This window comes from Myiozetetes cayanensis, unplaced genomic scaffold (genome assembly GCF_022539395.1).
Source record: "Myiozetetes cayanensis isolate MyiCay16 unplaced genomic scaffold, myiCay2020 scf3, whole genome shotgun sequence".
NCBI lineage: Eukaryota > Metazoa > Chordata > Aves > Passeriformes > Tyrannidae > Myiozetetes > Myiozetetes cayanensis.
Genome location: NW_026087521.1, coordinates 16,887,583 through 16,906,727, shown reverse-complemented (window position 1 = coordinate 16,906,727; position 19,145 = coordinate 16,887,583). Strand labels below are relative to the sequence as shown.

Below are 19,145 nucleotides of genomic sequence, written 5' to 3'. Positions count from 1 at the left end.
TTTACTCAAGCCCCAGTTTGAAATCTTTGCTCTACGATGTAGAATATTGTGCTTTCTATCCATCCTTATTTGCCTTCTAAGCCCAGTGTGAGATTTGTTGCTTCAATGTGGGATCGATTCTTTGATGTCAGAAAGAAAAAATAGTCAACCCATTCCTGCCTTTGGTTGTTACTCATGTATATGTGATTCCTGATATACATCATACTAAGATGTTTAAGAGGAAAAGCCTTCTGTATTTTTTTAATTGCAAAAGATACTGCATACATGTAGGCTTATATGATGAAAGAGCTGGTTCTGTTTGGGTTTTTTTCCCCCCCCTTGAATAAATATAACAATTTTGGGGGAGTGTCTTTGGCTTCCTGTGCTACATCCATTGCTGGCTTGTTCCTTTTTTCTTTCCACTAGTCCAGTCACCCAGACAGCTAGTGCTGCAATTTTCCTGTCAAACAATCACTGACCATCTTCTAGTTCAGCTGTTCCTCATAGCTGTATAGGCTTTTCAGACACAGTGTTGAAGTCTTTATTTTCTTCTGGAAACTCTAATTAGTACTCAGGATTGTGATGAATGGGCTATAGGAGATAGTGAGTGCCTGGGCTAAAGATTAATGCAACAGCACGTGGGTGCAATTTCAGTAAACAACTGAAGGATTGAGGATACCACATGCATAAAACCTGATCTACTGCTGAGAAGAAATGAATTGGGGGGGGGGGGAGGAAGCTAAAAGCATAATTATGAAATTGGAGAATGATGTGTCGCATTGATTGCTATAGTGTGCTAATGTTTGCTCCATTTGATATCCCAGATATTAAAAGCAGTAGTTAAATGTGTCCTTGCCTTGGCTAACAGAAAGCTACACAGAAGTTTTTTTCAAAAAAGGTTTACTGCATTTCTGGAGGTTATTTTTATTAGTCTATTATGCCTTTTTATGTATTATTCTGTTCCCTTTCAAGTGTGTTTTGAAAAAGTTACTTGTTTGCAAGCTGAGAAATGAAGGATTTTTAATAGCATTCAAATAAGACATTCCCCTCTGTGTTTTAAATTCTACTTTGGAAGAGGCACATAAAGTACTTTCAGAAACAAACAATTTTTTATGTAACTTAGTTTTGTAAAATTAAAGTTCACAATATTCTGAAAACATATTGTTCCTGAGAGAGAAACATTTCACCACTGCTCTTAGAGTAGTAATTCACAGTGACAAATGCAGCCAGTATATTTTGTTTGTTTAAAACTGTACATTTTGGGAGAGAAAAGCACAAAACAGATTTTAAGTGCCTTGAGGTGTCTGTTGTACAGGAGACTCAGCAACTAGAATACGTCTCTGAAGAATAATCAGAATCTTTTGTCTTTGATATTTCTTCTCCAGAGTGGACCTTATAAACAACGTACATCTACTTTTTGTTGACCTTTTAAAGTACTTAGAAAACAAAGACATAAGATTGCATATTCAGAACTGATTGGAATGTATGATTTTAGATGTAAAGATTTCAGATGCACATTCTTAGATACCCGAGTTACTAGAGGATCTGATTTCCAGAAAATAAATGACCTTAATATGATCTGTAACTAAGCATACCAAAATGAAGGTACCCAAGACATGAAAATGGAAGGGTAAAACTTCAAAACACAGCCCATGTCCTCAATTTCCAATTCCATCTTCCTCTCTGTGCTCCCACCTTACTTATCATCTGGTGAAATTCCTTAGGTGATGTCATGCTCAGGGAACAAGTCTCACTTAGAAAAGGATTTTCTTTATTTTTCATAATTTAGCTGAACCAACACAAAACTGAATACTGTAAAGCAACAAAAAATGATGTAACATCTTTCATTTTTCCGTGTTTACTAAATAAGGCTACTATGCTCTCTTTAAAATAAATCAAAACAGAGAGTTGGTAGAGTGAAGGATCTGGCTCTTGAGGTCTACATGTACAGTAAATGTATTTACCATCATTTATTGCATGACATTTTAAACCTGACATCGGTCATTTATAGTGCAGTCAGTCCATTACACTTTACAAGTGGCTGGGCTTTAATTGCTACTTTGATACTGGTCAAAATCCTATGATTAAATAAGAATTTTGTATGTATTTATTTTACTTGAAGACAAAATGTATATAGGTCATGTTTCCTGCAACTTCTGCATTAAATAAGCCTCAGTGTTTGAGCAGGCTTTAAAAAAAATTCTTTTACCAACTTTTCATTTTTGTACCTCTCATCTATGGTCACTTGAATAATCTCTATATATTTTTCTTTAGTAGAATAGAACTAGCATAACACTAAAAGTTAATTTGAGTATTAGGTAGTATACTTGAAACCGTAACACATTTGCCAGGAAGAAATTAAGCTCCCTTGTTGATTGCATCATACCAATACGTACCAAACCTATATGCCAAAGGGTACAGTAAAAGGGAACAAGGCTTTGTTTATCTGTTTTGTCGTAATTTCTCCCTCGTCTATGCTGTCTTTGCTAAATTTTCACTAACCAATAACGCCAAAAAAGTGGATTTTCTAACAATGAGGTAAAAACACTGAAAATGGGATCAAAGAACAGGCTTCAAACTGACCCTTACATAAAAGTAGGGGGAGAGAAAGAGAAAGAAGGAAAGAAAAACAAACCTTGCTATGAAGAGCAATGAGTAAAATATTTTACACTCTATTTTTATCAGTACATAAAGACAAGAAATAAAAATAAAATAAAAATAAAAAATGCCTTCCAACAGTGCAATGGTTGAATGCATTTATGTAATATAAACAACATTATTCTTTGCTTTTTCTACACAGTCCTCTCTGGTCATGCTTTACATCCAGAATGTCCCCATGGAAGAAAGCAAACGACACCAGTCACTTCAGAGACAACTGAAGTAATAAAACACAACTTAACTCTGAACCACTTGTCATGACTGTCAGAGTTATCACGTTAATTGTTAAATAGGATTTTCTACAAATATACAACATATAAAAACTGTTAAATATATAACTTTAGGCTTTTCAAAATACATTTAATGATCTCTTTCAAACAAATGTTACTTTTGTTTTCTCTTTAATTTGCTTTCTGGTGCTAAATGGTGTATCAGATGAGACATAGGCCACAGATGACCAAACATGCTCTTTGCAAATACTGTATTATCCAACTTTAACTATCAAAAATGGAACTGTAGAAGAGGCATGTTTAACTGGTTAAAACTGAAAATGATTTTAGTACGAGAAAGTCAATCTAAGTACAGAGGAATAAAGGTGCTGTGTAGACAGTTTGTGTTCTTTTTGTCCAAGTTTTTCAAACTTAGGTCATTTTCTCTCAGTGCTCCATTATGTTCTCTCGAACGTGGCATTTCAAGAGCAGGTCTCTGAGTTAGTTTTTACTGCAGCTTTCCATAAAGACTTCTGCTGGACAACAACATTTCATCTTTGTGAAAGCTGGAATCACGTGTTTGTGGAGACCTCCTTCAATTTAATGACAGAATTCTGTTAAGAGTAAGATTGTGTCCACTTTAAAATAGATTTTGCTCTTTGGTCTATTGTATATACTGAAAGTATAAGAAAATAAAAGCAATTCAGACAGTTTAGGGCACAAGAAGAGTTTCTCTTTTGCACCTCAGTGTCCTCCCATAGGCAAAACAGTCTTCTCTAAGGCTGATTGGGATGATACTCTTCATTGTAGCAGACTCTTCAGATTGAAACATGTAGGTAACAGCAAGTCCAGCAGTGGTGTATAACGCAGATGAAACGTTAACCATGAACTTGTTTGTATTGCTAATGCCCAAGCATATCTCTTTCTCTATATTCCTTAGTCCAGTGATCCTTAGAATGGTAGAACAAACTTTAGCTCATAATGTAGAGGAATTATGCTGTCACTCATGAGATACAGAGAAACAGACAGTTGAGTTGATGACATATAACGGATGATGATCAACAGCAGTGAAACTTGACTAAGTTAAGTAGCTCACAGAGAGCCTAAACCACTCCTACGAGGATTCTGTGTTGCTGCATTTGTCAGGAGACCTGTAAATCAATAAGAACAAATGAGTGAGTGTCTTAATTTATAATTCTGGTTATCTTTGATGTACATTATTTTAAAATACACTGTACTGAGATTTTTCAAGGAGACAGTTAATGAATTTGAAGATATTTATTTTTCACAGCATTATCCCAGAGAAAAAAACATGAACAAACCTATATTTTATTATTAAAAATTGTACTTTAATAATTATTTATCATAAAACTATGAATATAAATTATAATTTAAAGTAAATTCAATGCCATCTATTTTTTACTAAGTTCCATGCACATTCTTTTTCATAAAAGTCACAGAATGTTCTTTTACACACATTAAAGTTACAAATAACAATGTCTAATACACATGGCAATTAAGATTACTTTTACTTTTTACATATATTTTCTGATGAAAAATGTACATAAAAGCCATGACCAGATATTAAAAATGCAATGATGTTTACAATGGAGGCTTTTCTGCAGTTAAGTTTTCAAAGAGCACTAGAGTGCTTCTAATTTAATCAATACTGCCCTCTAGCGATGCTATTACAAGTGAAAATTAATGTAAATAATGGCCATTAATAGTCAATTTAATCAGAAAATTGGTTTAGTTACACAGAAGAAAAAAAATCATAAGAGAATGGAAATGGGCAAAGAACTGCCCAGTGAACCTGTTGAAAAGACAATGGAATGGAAGCAGTGTTTTGAAAGAGAAACAAAACCAAAGTTCCACTATTAAAGAAATCAAGAGTACTGGAAGACAGCACAAACACAAACAAGAAAATAATGTCTGATTTATACAACAAGGAGCCAGCTACTCATGCTCACCCAAAGTATCAATTTAGAAATGGTTTAAAAATCACACAGATGCTATATAAGACAAAATGTTTTGGGGTGTATAAAGCAAGCATGATTGTTACAAAATGCCGTTTGAATTTTGAAACACAAGATCTTCTGTTTTGGCATTGTTCTGGTTCCAAACAGTCAGAACTGTTATTACTGATGGAAATACCATGCAAAACTCCAGAAAATACTGAACAGTGAATGTGAAAGAGCAAAACAAATAAGAAAATCCAATTCAATTGGTTCAAGCCACGTATTAAATTTTGTGGTTTTAGCCTAACCCTCAGAGCAGCAAATGAAAGAAAAACCTGCCTCCAAATCAACTTAGTGACAGCTTGAAACATATGGATCTCTATATATATGCATGTAGAAAGAGAGAGACAGAGAGAGAGACAGGCAGATAGAGGGATGAATACTTTCCTTATAAGGCATAAAAGTGTATGTCATAGATTTCTGCTTTTGTCCTCTCACCTTTTCCAGGAAAAAACACCCCGGAAATCTTGCAAACAGCCTTTCCTTTTCGGACTAGTGATCAGATCTCCAAACCACATGGCCTCAGACAGGCTGAAGGCAAAAAACCTCGTTGATTATTGTGATATATTCCCCTTCTTAAATATACTTTCATCAAGAGAAATTAATTTAAAGTTTTGCTTCTATTAATTGTTTTGTTTCCACTTTATACCCCTTCTTGGGATTTTTGCTATGCCCCCTACTTTTCTTCCCATTAGAAAAGAACACAACTTTTAAGGTAGTGATACTTTTTAGGCTGCAAGACACAAAGCAAATGATTTATGGTTTATTAGGTCTGAAAGTAATCTACTATTGTGTTAAGAATTAGCCTGACATAGCTCCATCTTTCCTTTATTACAGGCTGCAATGGCCCACAGCTAAAAGCAACAGCGTAAAGTGCTGATGGACTGTGTGTTCAGTGTTTTCATAGTGTGCTTCTCTGCCATACTGGTCCCAGGATGAAGAGAGAATTCAGGTACAACATGCATTCACAGATACCTGCTGCTTTGTCATTTTATGGGTATAAAAGCTTTCTTCCTGACTTGCTATCCCTGTCTCCACTTTGAACACCCCTGCTGCGTGAATATGGTATCAACGCTTTTAAAGAAGAAAAGGAGAGGGGAGAAAATTATGCATTTTAAAAATGCTGAGGAAGGGCAGAGAGCAGGCTTGAAATAAAGTGATGACAGGAAGAGGAACAGATTAGAGAACAGGAGATGAATTTACAGCTTTGGACAGTGACAGTAGAAAATTAAATGAACAGAGAAAAAATGTGTAGGTTAGCCAGGGAAGTTTAAACATCACTTATTAATGAAGGCATGAAAAAGAAGTAAGATAGATAGTAGGAACAACATATAAAAAGAAGAGAGAAGATAAGGGAGAGCATGATGAGTCCAGAGAAGAGGAAGAGAATGCACACCTACCCTCCCACCTCCTGTTTTTTTCCCTTTCACTCCTCAATACAGGTAAATTAATCACTCCCCAGAAAAAGAGACAGATCAAATAAGAGAAAAGAAGGACTCCTAAAAAAACGAAAAGGACTTGTTTACTATTTATAGTAGTAGTTCAAACCATTGATTAGAATCATAGAGTCATTTAAGTTGGAAAATACTTTCAAGATCATTTAATCCAATCCAGCACTGCCATGTCCACCACTAAACCATGTCCCTAAGGACTACATCTACATGTCTTTTAAATACTTCCAGGGATGGTGACTCAATCACTTCCATTGACAGCCTCTTCCAAGGCTTGACAACCTTTTTGGTTCTAGGTATGAATGCACAAGTCTGTTTGTCACTGAGTTCAATGCAGTCAGTATTTCTTCCCAGTGCTTCAGACAGCAGATTCTGCTTCCTTCACAAGGAGCCAGATTTTCTGGCTGTAAGTGTGAGCTTCTTCAACTTTGAGATACTGAGTGGGCATCTAGTACTAAAGATTAAAATACTACTGTTTGTTATCTGACTGTTCACATGATGGAAGCCCAAGCTCCTGTGTGTTCCACAGAAATCTGCTCAAGAGGAAAACAATTTTTCCTGCCAAAAATCCAAAGCATAAGAAACAAGACAATTCATGTGACCATATTGATCTTAGTATTGTTCTTGGATGGCTTGAATATGTCCTGAGAGTGTTTGGCTTATTAGAGCAAATATAACACAGTACACTTTGTCTTACTCTGGAGGGAATAGAATAAGGGTCAGTCTATCTCCAAGTTTGCCCTAATGGCACATAAAATAGTTCATTGGTTCATTCTTATGATCAAAGACAAAGGAAAAAAAAAGTTATGTTAGTCACCTTGAGAAGATAACAATACATGATGCTTTGCTGACTTATTCAGGCTTTCCACCAAAAGACACCAACCCATAAACCTCTGTCTTTCTTTCAGTGTGGTATCTAGGATTGAATTTAATGATAAAATGTTTGAATTTCTCATCACAAACCAGAAAATTGAGCCAGGCTTACGGCAGGTGGCAAATATTTTCAGATTTAGGATTGAGTTTCAAGTATTCCTGGCCTGACCTTTTACTTTAAATGGAATCCACATAAATACCAAGAATTCCATGTCAAATCTTATAAAGCTTTAGCAGTTTCATCTGGTTTTCACTCTGTGTTTTCAGAATAAAAATGAAAGTCAGAGTGCACCAAAGTTGTTATTTTTGCTACAGTAACCAAGTGCACTTACATGACTACCTGTTGCAGTCAGATTGTACTCTGTAATGACAACTCTGAACTATCCAGCACCAATTTGTGGAAATTTTCTGGATACTTACAAAGTATTTGATCATCATAAAGATGTTTCAGTGTTGTCTAACAGCTGAACTACTTGTCTAAACTGTGCATTTTACACTTTCAACTACAGTCTTGAAAATGCTTCTGTGAGTCTTGGGATTTTGTATTGCATCCATCAGTGCAAATGGCTTTCCTTTTGGTTTGGGTTCTTTCTGCACAAAGATAATTCACAGAGATGGATGCAGATTGGGCCAGTCTCTGTCTCACACTCATAATGGAAACAGTTCTAAACCTTTTACCAACTGATTGTAAGTCAGATAAAGAGCATGTCTTTCCCCTCTGCTTCTGAGGCTCTCTGTTCTAGGTCCTTAAACAACTAAGCATGTATGATGCAGAAAGAAAGATGTAAAAGTATTAAAAAGCCCAAGGAAAACCTTACACTCTCTTGCAAGATACCTTATGCTTTACGGAATAAAAATGTGAATTTCTGGTGGTGATCCAAGCAGTAGTAGTGACCTGTTGCATTCATGAGAACTCCCACAGTCCCTCCTGAAAATTTATTCTGTTTTCCTCTCTTCTTCTCCCTTTCTCCGTGCTGTTCATATATTAAAATTGAATTGCTTAGTCTTCATAAAAAAAAAAGGACAAGTTAATCTAACTGCAAAGTGTCTGCAGCTATTCGGAATAAGAAAAAGAAGCATGGAAGCTACTCTACTCAGTGCTGTATTCTGTCTCACTGAGCTAGCCATGGGAAGCACAATTTCAGAGTTCAAACTGTAGTACCTGCAGAACTAGGAATAATAAGATTGGACAAATTTAGTGTCTATGCTTGTGCGTGAAGTCTAATGTATCAGATAGTGTATATACAGGTATATTTTCCTGTGCTGCACTCCAACAAAGTAGCATTCATGAGTTACAGATAGCAGAATTTCATTATTACTCACCTTCTAGGAGAACCTGCCTTTTCTTTTAACAACCACTGTTTGTTTCTTTTAACACCCACTGTTTGTTTCTTTTCACTTCCACTATTCAAGCCAGACATAGAAAGAAGTGTTTATTCTAACTTTGAGACTCTTTGCAAAAGATATTTTTCTCCCAATAATAATTATTTTAATATCAATCTGTCTAGAACAAAACACAAAGAGTGTCATTTCTCCTTAAATAACATTCTTAGTCCTATCTTTTCAACTTCCCCTCACCATCTGCCAGGACTATCATCCTGATCATTAATTTCCTTTTCTGTTAAAATCCTCTTTGTCTGATATTACATTTTTTGAACTTACAAGATCTTGGAATATGCTGGGTCAGAACACACACTCCTTCCTTCTTCTGAATTGCCCATTACTTCATAAGCAATACTAGCACAGGAAGTGGAACTGTTCTTATAATTAGAAAATCCTTACAATGAATGGAAATGTTAAAACCACATCTGAAATGTGGTTTCTAACCCAGCTGAAATACATTTGACCCTGGGTCATGCAGGTATCCCAGGTTTAAGAGCTCAGCCTTAGCCATATATAATAATAAAAGCTTGCTTTGCAGCATCTGAACATACGCTAAGGAAAAGCAACGGAGGTGGCAGAATCACAGACTCATTTACATTGGAAAACACCTATAAGGTCATCAAGTCCAACCTTGTCAACTAGACTGTAACACTAAGTGCCACGTCCAGCCGTTTTTTGAACACCTCTGGGGACGGTGACTCTGCCACCACTCTGGGCAGTGCATTCCGATGAAGATATTCCTTCTGATCACTAACTTGAACCTCATCTGGTGCAGCTTGAGGCTGTGTCCTCTCTTCCTGTTGCTAGTTTCCTGGGAAACTAACCCCCATCTTGCTACAACCTCCTTTCAGGTAGTTGTAAAGAGAGATAAGGTCACCCCTGAGATTCCTTTTCTCCAGGCTAAACAACCCCAGCTCCCTCAGCCACTCCTCAAGAAACTTGTGCTCCAGACCCTTCACCAGCTTCTCTGGACATGCTCCAGCACCTCAATGTCTTTCTTGCAGTGAGGGGCCCAGAACTAAACACAGGATTCAAGGTGTGGCCTCACCAGTGCTGAGTACAGGGGCATGATGACTGCCCTGGTCCTGCTGGCCACACTACTTTTGATAGAAGCCAGAATGCCACTGACCTTCTTGGCCCCCTGAGCACACTGTTGTGTCGTGTTCATACAGCTGTCAACCAGCACCCAGAGGTCAACACTGGTCCAGAAGAGACAGCAGCAAGAGTATTTGTGCTCAGAACATTCAAATCCCTTGGGCACCAAGGTGACCATGGGGGATTTTTGCCTGGAGTAGCATTTAGAGCTGTTGTGGAAAACAGAAGAGCAAGGCAGGTCTCATTCTGCTTCCTGTGAAAGCCTTAAACCAGTTCCTTGAAGCACCATGGGTAGAGAGAGAGAATGATGAAGAGCATTACATAAGACACAACTATGCAAAACAGCTTGTCTTCATCTCTCATGTGCCAGCTAAAAACCAAACACCCTTACAGTAACTCTAGCTAAAGACCCTGAGCAAGTAACCCAATTTTATATGATTTCTTTCTGTTCTTTTAAAATGGTTAGAGGTGTGCACAAATATGAAGGTTGGTAGCAGGTAAAACTAAGAAAGATTTGTAACTGGTGTGGAATTGTAAACTTGAAAAATGACTACTTCTCTGCCTCCCTTTTACTCTTCAGATAAAAAGCAACTGCAATATTAGCATGACTGAAAGTGTCTAAGAATATCCAGGGGCTTTCCTCAGGGTATTATAAAAAAACCCCTGGATTTACCATTCCTGATACTTTTCTCTAAGGTAGGAGATAGCTTCAAATCAAATCATCAATGTATCTAAGAATCTATTTTTGTTTAAATGCAGTAACCTAATGTATACGGAACTCTGAATATTTGTATGTATATACCTATATTCAAAGAATACTCTTTATAGATTAAAAAAGCTTAACAAAGACATAACCTTTATTACATTAAACCTTCTTGTGACTTAAATATTTCTGTGTGCTAATAAATCTATTAAATACAATGATCTTCCATAACATAATGCTTGTATTGCCACAAGAAAAGAGCATTTCATGAAAAGGGTGATATGACTTTTAATTTTAAAGTTTAAAAAGCAATCCTAATAGTTAAAGTTTACTGGTCTACTTAATGGAAAAAAGAAAAAAAGTCTAAAAAGCTAGTATTAAGTCCACATACAAATATAAAGTATTACTTTTCCTTTTCTAATTAAAGGAGAAGGCTGTTCAGGGACATCTGTGAGTGATATCTGACTGACAGGCAGCTGGGCTAGAGAAAGGTTAGGCTCACACTCACAGTAAAAACTGGAACAGAGTTTTACTAAGACTGATTGTAAAAATAGTTAAATGAATAATACATCAAAAAGGCAACATGCTTTTAGATGGAATATTTACAGTATTTCATCCATTAAAAGAGCTAATTCTGACTTAAAAAGTGTGAGCTTTAAATCAAAAGTTCAAATGCTAGTGAAGGAACTGCATAGTCAGTGTTCACCAGTGAGGTACAGTGTCTAGTTTATGTATTCCACCTAACAATTTATTGCTTAAGAAAGCAGTCATGTTTTGCATCATTCCAGAAACCAATGTAGCACTGTAGATGACTTCTATCATGCAATATCTTTATAAATATGTTGTATTTGTACTCTGCTTAGTCTTTGTCTAGTACTTAAGGAGAAAGCAGTAAGTGGACAACTGTGGGGAATGAGAGTAGAGGAGGAATATATGTGTGTATATATATATATATACACACACATGCATATATATAATTCAGATAAGAATAATGCAGGAGGGGGTTTATTCTCTCATAGACCTGTTTGAAAACAAAAGCAAGAACATACACAACATTCTTCTGTAGAAATAACATACAGACATCCAGTGAAACCAGAAAAGCAAGTGTGGTCTTCAACACAGCTCAAATGTAAGTGGACACATAAACAGAAGAAAGCCTACCCCTGCTCTTAGTCCTTATATCCTCTGCAAAGAAGGTAAATCTGAAGGTAAAATTTTCTAAACCAGAATTGCTCTTACACAGTCCTCTAACATGTAAATGGAAAATAATACAAGCATGTAATAGCACAAATTAGTTCAGTATTTTAAGCCTTGATCTTACTCATTTTCAGTGCAAAACTAAAAAGTCCTAGGCTAACAGAATGTTACATCCTTGTTAACAGGTTTATGAGATTTAGTTCCTGGACTCAAAGACACTTTATAAAATGTGAAAAATCTTTCCCTGAAACACCTCACCACAGAAACAATTAGGTTCTTCAGGAAAGTGAAATGGATATTCCTTAAAAAGTCAACATTTCTTCTTGTATCAGATTAAACACAAGGTTTTTTAGAGATCCTTCAATCCACCATTCAACCACAAACATTCTGAAAGGACAATGGAAAATGCTGAGAGTTAACTAAGTGTTTTCTTCAAGATTTGGAGAGGGAGAGGATATTTCTCAACAGGATAATGGGAAAACTGACAGATGTAAAGGATTTTGCATACAGTGATAAATGCTGATCCTCTGTTTAATGACAACATATCCATACACCTTACAGCCTTTCAGGTCTGTAAGTACAATTTCCTATTGCAGTCCAGGAAATATTTACGTTTGTTTTGTGATATATTCTTACAATCCCACGTAAAATACCCTTTTGCATACCTATGCTCATCCTCCTGTTTTAAGTTGTGCATGACTACAGAAAAGCTGGGAAGAAGGATAAGACAGGGAATTTAAGGATCATTATCCCAAACTAGCTCATTAAAACAATTTTAATCCCCTAGTGGCAAAGCAGACACTTAAATGCATTATACTGTGTAGCATTCTGATTGAGTGCAAATACATTTAAACCTAACACAAAGTAGGGATGCAGTGTCTCAAAAATCAACCAGTGTGTCACCGTCTACCGGAGCCAGAGCACTCTCTGCACTCTGCAGCATATTGGATGTAAATTCTTTGGCAAGATCACCATTACTCTCCCTACCCTGTTTCTGTGGTATTTTGGCAAGCAGTGCTGTGGTGATCATATTTCTGCAGTAGACTGAAAACAAACAACAAAAGAGGAAAAATAAACTGTGGCAAATTTCAAGGAATTTTCTGTAATTTACAATAAACTTACGCAGACAAAAGATTGAAATACATAAAAGCAGCCTCAATAAAACTTTGGGGGAGCAGGTAAGAAAGTAAATCTTCTCTCTTAACACACAAAGATATCAGTCATGGAGAATCTTATCACCTTATTTAGTTTCCTAGAAGTGAGGTGAATCCCCTACCTTGTAGAAAACTTTCTCAATCAGATTTTAGGGATGACTAAAGCAGTGTCTCTCCCATGAAAGCCCTTCAGCTCCTCATTATTACAATTCTCCTTGGGACAAATTCAGAGATTATGAAACCTAAATGTAGGTATTGCATGAGATGTTTAAGTGTGATCTCACTCAGGGTCAACAAAATCTAGAGTTTAATACTGTTTAAGCATAGATGCTTAGTGCCTTTAGGATATTATTTGGGCACCTCCCCTGGTCTCCATATGCTACTTAACAAGGCCTTATTGTACATTTGCATCTCCTGAATATATCTTAGGCTCTTGGAACATCTAGCCTGCCCTGGACACATGAGTTTAGGAAGTGAATTCTGCCCTTACTCTCTTTTCTCACACTACAGGGTTCCAAGCAGCTCCCGCTTGTGACTCAATGGGTCTGATTTAGTTATGAGTGACCCACTCCCCATGCATCACTGGCCAAGCCATGTTCTTGTGACTGAGCATTCCATCTGGGTTGAGTGATGCAGATGACAGGGAAGAAGAAAAAGATTCCAGTTGTGATCAGTCCCTGTGCCTAAGAAGCAACTGATCATGGTCCAGTTAGTTAATGTTACAAGACAGACCATGAAACATCTGTGGAGTCCATCCTTAAGAGAAAAATGTCATTACAGTAATCACACAATCCTAGAAGTTCAGGAGAATGGGATCAGAAAAAAAAGTCATATTACACCAAGCACATGTCATTACAAGTATTATGAGAGTTCTCAATTTCTTAGAAACATTTATCTGACCTTTGTTATCTTTCAAGCTTGTTTTCACTTCATAGGAATGATAAATAGTAACATCAGACCCTAAGAATAGTTCAAAAGTGACTGAGCTATTTGAGAGATACTTCTTGCTTAAATCAGAGTAAAATGCTTGTTTCAATCGTAGGTGTGTAATGGACCTTGCTGGTTCATAAAACAGTTACTCAGATGAAATGCAATGAACCTGAGTGGGAAATAAGCTTCAGGTGAAGACAGGGATCAAGCTACAGTATTGACAATGTCATTAGTGAATCCAGTTTAGTGGATCACACGGTACCTGTGCTATTCATCACAGTACCATTTATTTGTCAATAATCTAATGCAACAAACCAACTCCAGGAGCCATGATACTTATTTGTGTTATAATATTTTATACTTTAGGGCTTTACTCCTTTCATTCTGATAAGATTTTTGCTTCTGAGAATTCACAGATTTCTTTTTTTCACGATAGGTTTTCTCAGATTTGAAAAAAATATACAAGAGATCTGAAAGAGTTCAGCTGCTGGCAGTATCAAGCCCTTGGCTCCTCTGATATGTCTGGGACTGTGAGGGGGAGGTTCTCAAGACAGAAGGAAGAGATATCACCATGTTTTAGCAGTTACAAGAATGTACATCAAAGTTAAGGGGATAGGTCCTAAAATATTAACTATAGTCCAGATGGCCTGCGTGGGTGAAACTTGAGAATGTTTAATGAGAAATCACACAAAACTCAGATGCTATAGAAACCCGAGACATAACAGAAAAAGAGGAAAATGTATTACTGACTCTGCCAGACATGCTAAGCAACATTTCATAAATATCAGATGGGAGAAGTCATGATCAATCTTTCCACTGAGGTCAGAAATTACATGCCATATAAAACAGGTCTAATGCACAAATGACATCATATGGTTTGAGCTTCTGCTGTCAGGAGACCTGTATATTCTCCTCATAACAGGTCTTGGATTAGGCTATGAGTTTCTTGGAGATGTCACTGTATCAGGGTTAATTAGCAAGGAACAATTTGTGTTTCTCTGACATTGGACGTTTTTCACTAATTAAACAGAAATGTAAAAAAAAGGCAATTTTTTTTTTTTTTTAAGTAGAAAAAGAAATAGGATCTGAGTAGGAGACAATGTGGGTGTGTTGCACAGATTCAGCAAGATTCACAGGGACCACTGTGGGAATGACAACATAGGCAGGAAAATACTATTGAAAGATAGCCTTGCAAGGTAAAAGCATAACATTTGCCCCAGAATTCACATCTGTTCGTAAGGCTGAGCTGCAACTCTCTTCTATACAGAATTAATAACTCTGATCATAAAGTCTTTTATCACCGCGAGACTCAATAGGTGCAAGAACAGTTAAAAATTATGTTGAATAATTTTCCTTTAGAAAAAATGGTATTTCAAAAAGTTAAACTTTAATTTTAAACAATTACTTTTTCATTTTGCATTCCATAGTAGTACTATGTAATCATATTACATAGTACTACTATATTATATATTCATAATATGCCATTATGAATATATAATATTAATTTTTATATTTATTACTTAAATAATTAGCATCACTTGTTAGTCAGAATTGATTGGAATGTCCTATTTTCAGTGTCACAGTGTTATATAAACTGTGGTGAAATTATACAATGCTTCTAGTAGAAAAATAAAAATCTGGGCTATAAGAATTATCCCATTGACCTTTGGGCATTTGAAAGCCTAACTTACAATTTTGTTGGTCAAGGAGACTTCATGGAAAACCAGACATTTTGAGGTGGCAATACAGTTTTTGCAGCAGATACTACAATTCTGTACACATACACTGGTCAAATTTTTTAGGTTCCTTCATGTCAAATGCTCTAAAAATGTATAGCCTAATTGTATTTGAGGAACAATTGCCTTTATCATGTAAATGAAATAAAACCTTACTGTTTGGAAGAACCTTTGTCTTTCCATTGATATTGGACTAGGCTAACAGCACATTCCTTTGATTTGTTTGGGGGTTTTTTGTGTGTCTGGTTGTTTTTTTTGTTGTTGTTGTTGTTTTAATTTAAAAAAAAAAAATCAACTGCATGCCATGCAACTTCTAGAGATAAGATGATATTTTCATCTTCCTAGAAAAAGTTATTTCAAGCTAAGATACTAACAGGAAAACAACTGCCTTCTAATTAGTACATTTGATGCTTAGTTTCTTTTCATTATAGCATAGACAGGGAACACTTTGATCTTGATGTTTTAGTCAGTTTTAAGTAGCATTCGGCCCTAAAAATTTAAAAATTATTATTATATATATATGTAATATATAATATATGTTAATAATATATATAATATTTAAATGTATACCTAAAAATTGATTGGATCAATACAACCTATTATAACACATCAGTAGGAATCAAACAGATTATAATTGCAATGGATATGCCATAACAGAGTGTGGTAAGTGTAATGAAAATGAGAAATAATGTGATACAATTGAAATTTCATTTGGATTCTGAAAGCAAAAGTATTAAAATACGTAAATATCAAAAAAAAAAGTGAAAATTCCAAGTTTTAAAAAATATGATTAATTGTTGACCTGATTTTTCATTGATTTAACATTTGGATCAGAAGAACTTGAAATTATTCCTGAATCTTCTCCCTTTCCTTTTAAAGACTCCACACCAGCACACCATCTGACTAAAAGCTAAGGTCAGGAGGGTTTACTTTTTACAATATATGCACTGTCAAGTCTTTAAACTTACTCTGATAAAGTATGCTTTACAAGTACCTGTGGTACTTGTTCTTCATACAGACTTTTGAAATGCAAAACAGCTATGTCAATGTGTAATAGAAGACATTTTCACCATGATTTTCTATTTAAAGGTGCACTTATGTTGATATTTGATTACACTAGTGTCCTTCTATAAATAGCAGAGTATCTGCATATTCCACCAATAAGCTCTGCTCCTGGGAATTTTCCTTCAAAATCTGGCACGATGGTAAGTCAGAGCTCTGACATCTGGAACCCTTTGGGCTAACTCCAAATGGAAAAAAAAAAAAAAAAATCATTATTTGCCAGAGGCCATCTTTCTCAAAAACGGACCAAACAACCTTGGCCAAACTCATATAAAGTGCAATTGATCATCTTGCCATCAAAATGAACAAAGTGACTTGAAAATGATCCTATCATTCCTAGCAATGACACTGCTCTGCTCACTTATGAGATACACAGTTGTCCGATAGGTCAAATCTACACAAACAGTATTAAAATTTGGAAAAAAAAGACATTATGTCTACATAAGTAGACATAATTCAGAAGCTACCGATTCAGAGATGTTTATAATGTCAACAAAGAGATAAATACATTTTCATTTAAAGCCTCATAGATTGCTTGATCAGAAATTAGTGCCAAGATTCATCAAAAGCTGTCAATTGCCATTTGCTGTACTAATTTGAGATATTCATGTCCTTTAATACAAGTATACTTTTTTGTTTTTCAGCAATCCTGCTGATTCTCCTGACACCATTGTAACTGGCTTATTTCCCAGACATCTCTGTAAAGGATATTTGGCTCATAGGAAATATAACATATAGTGTCCTAAAGTGAAAAGTGTGGCAGAACACTTCTGTCTGGTAAGTTTGTGAGTTAAGGGAAAGAAGTGTTGCAATTTGAAGATACAAAAGATAAACTGAACTCTTGGCTAAGTTCGTAAGGTTTAAAAAAAGAAAAGGCAAATAAGTAAAAAAAAATTCTCCTTGGTCCTTTTACCAAATAAACATAATAGTTTATTGTTGATTAAATTCCTGGTTTTTAATATCTATAACAGAAAGCTTTTGATTTATGACTGTATGAACAAAGACTGGAGATCTCACAATTCAATTCCTATCACAAATAAGGCATACAGGTTGATGCATTTCTAAAGCATCACCTAATGGCTGTACTTTACCTTAAACATAGTTCACAGCTAGCATTTATAAAGTGAAAAGAAAGTTATTCACTGGGATTCTGAAGACAGAATAAGGTGTATACTTCTGTAACCCTTTCAGTCATAGAACAGATAAGGTCACTAAGGATATATTTTGGTGCAGTATCTGAAAGCAGTATTTCTGTTAGCACAGCAAAGTTATTAAATTTTATTACATCAGAGAAGCACTTAGCTGGATTGTGTGAATGTGTAGGTTCTCATTACTACTGCTTTGGTGGATGTCTGAGTGTGATGTCAACCTGTTCACACATTCAGGTCTATTTTAAATCAGATGATGTGTAAAGAACTACTCAATTAGTTTCTTGTTTTGCCTTTCCTGTTTTCTTTTCCCCCTAAGGATCCCTTCAAAACAATGTCCTCTGTGCTAAGCTGCAGTCCACATTGTTCCCCCTCCTTGAAACGTTCCTGGTTGCACCGTGGTACATTTAAAACAAGAAAGATTTAGTGTTCATTCTCTCCCCTTACCTTAACTCTAGACTTGAGACAAAGTAGATTTCAATTCCTACACTGAAAAGAGAACACGAGTTTCTTGCCTCATCAGTAATTACTTTGAGTTAAGTCTAACCACTAAGTTCAATTCATTAACCCCAGCATGCCATGTGCAGATGTCTCAGTGTACTGAGTCCTGATGGACCTGGTCAGATTTCAGTGATCATGTATACTTGTCTATTTTCCTTCACCAAGTACTGAGTCTCCTAGTAGGGAAGCAGGGTGGCTGCTGTGGGAAGTACCTCACATAAGAGCAGCAGAACAGCCACTTCCTCGAAAAGGATCAATCTTCTACAATCTTCTGCCTTACAGGTACTATGTGACAAAAGCTTGCACAGGGAGAAGTAGAGCAGAATACCTGACTTCTGATAAATTGGCTTAGTAGAAGTTTGGACAGCCCCAAACCCTAGAGGTTCCCAGAACTATTAGTCCCTAGGCAGGTAACTTGGAAAATGACATTCAGACTCCATCAAACCTCCTGACAGACTGGATTCAGGTTTTGACTTTTAGTCCTCTGTGGTATTCTTACAAAAATGTGGCTGGTGCGTTCTTCTCCTACTCTGTTCTTTTATGGAAATTACCTTTGGATTCAGTACTTTGTGCAGAACCCCAGAGTACCAGTATTCACTGGATCAGCCTCTGTTCAGACTTAAGTGAGGGAATATGCACTTAGTGGATATCAAACACACCTGGCCTCAAGGCGGCACTAAATTGCTCAGTTTTGCCACAGTAGCCTCTGGGTGTGTGCAGAAGTAAATTTATATACCTGTAAGCAACTCTTCTGGGAAAAATGATGAGGGCCAAAGATACTAGGCAGGATATGTACTGAACAGCATCTTGGATTTATGCCTCATCAATAAAACAGGAACAGCATATACACAAACATACTGCACTAGAGTATTCAACTAGAACATGGTTCCATTCAAGAAAGCCTATTTCACTGTGTGCTGTCTCCGATAATCTGTTTCCATTAACTTTTGTGCCTTAATCACCACACCAAATGCACTGAAAACCATTTTTAACCTCACTTTTTGATCTCACAGCTAGAAAGCACTCACCTCTGTATCAACCATGGGCA

General features: G+C 36.1%; 1 protein-coding gene across 9 annotated transcripts in view; it reads right to left on the bottom strand.

Moving 5' to 3' along the window:
* Positions 1-1,323: 1,323 nt before the first annotated feature.
* The window catches only part of TAFA5 (TAFA chemokine like family member 5), a 408,594-nt gene continuing 390,772 nt past the window's right edge, over positions 1,324-19,145 (bottom strand). For 4 of the 9 annotated variants that reach the window (XR_007629984.1, XR_007629989.1, XR_007629991.1 and 1 more), the window contains 2 exons: positions 5,303-5,395; positions 1,324-3,997 (listed from right to left, as the gene is read on the bottom strand). Coding sequence is in view for 1 of the 9 variants with exons in the window: in XM_050324232.1 (XP_050180189.1) it covers positions 3,989-3,997 (9 nt within the window). In the remaining 8 variants the exon portion in view is untranslated. Of the gene's footprint in view, positions 3,998-5,302; positions 5,396-6,264; positions 6,364-19,145 lie in introns of all 9 variants that reach the window. The other 5 variants (XR_007629988.1, XR_007629986.1, XR_007629985.1 and 2 more) reach the window with 3 other exon arrangements.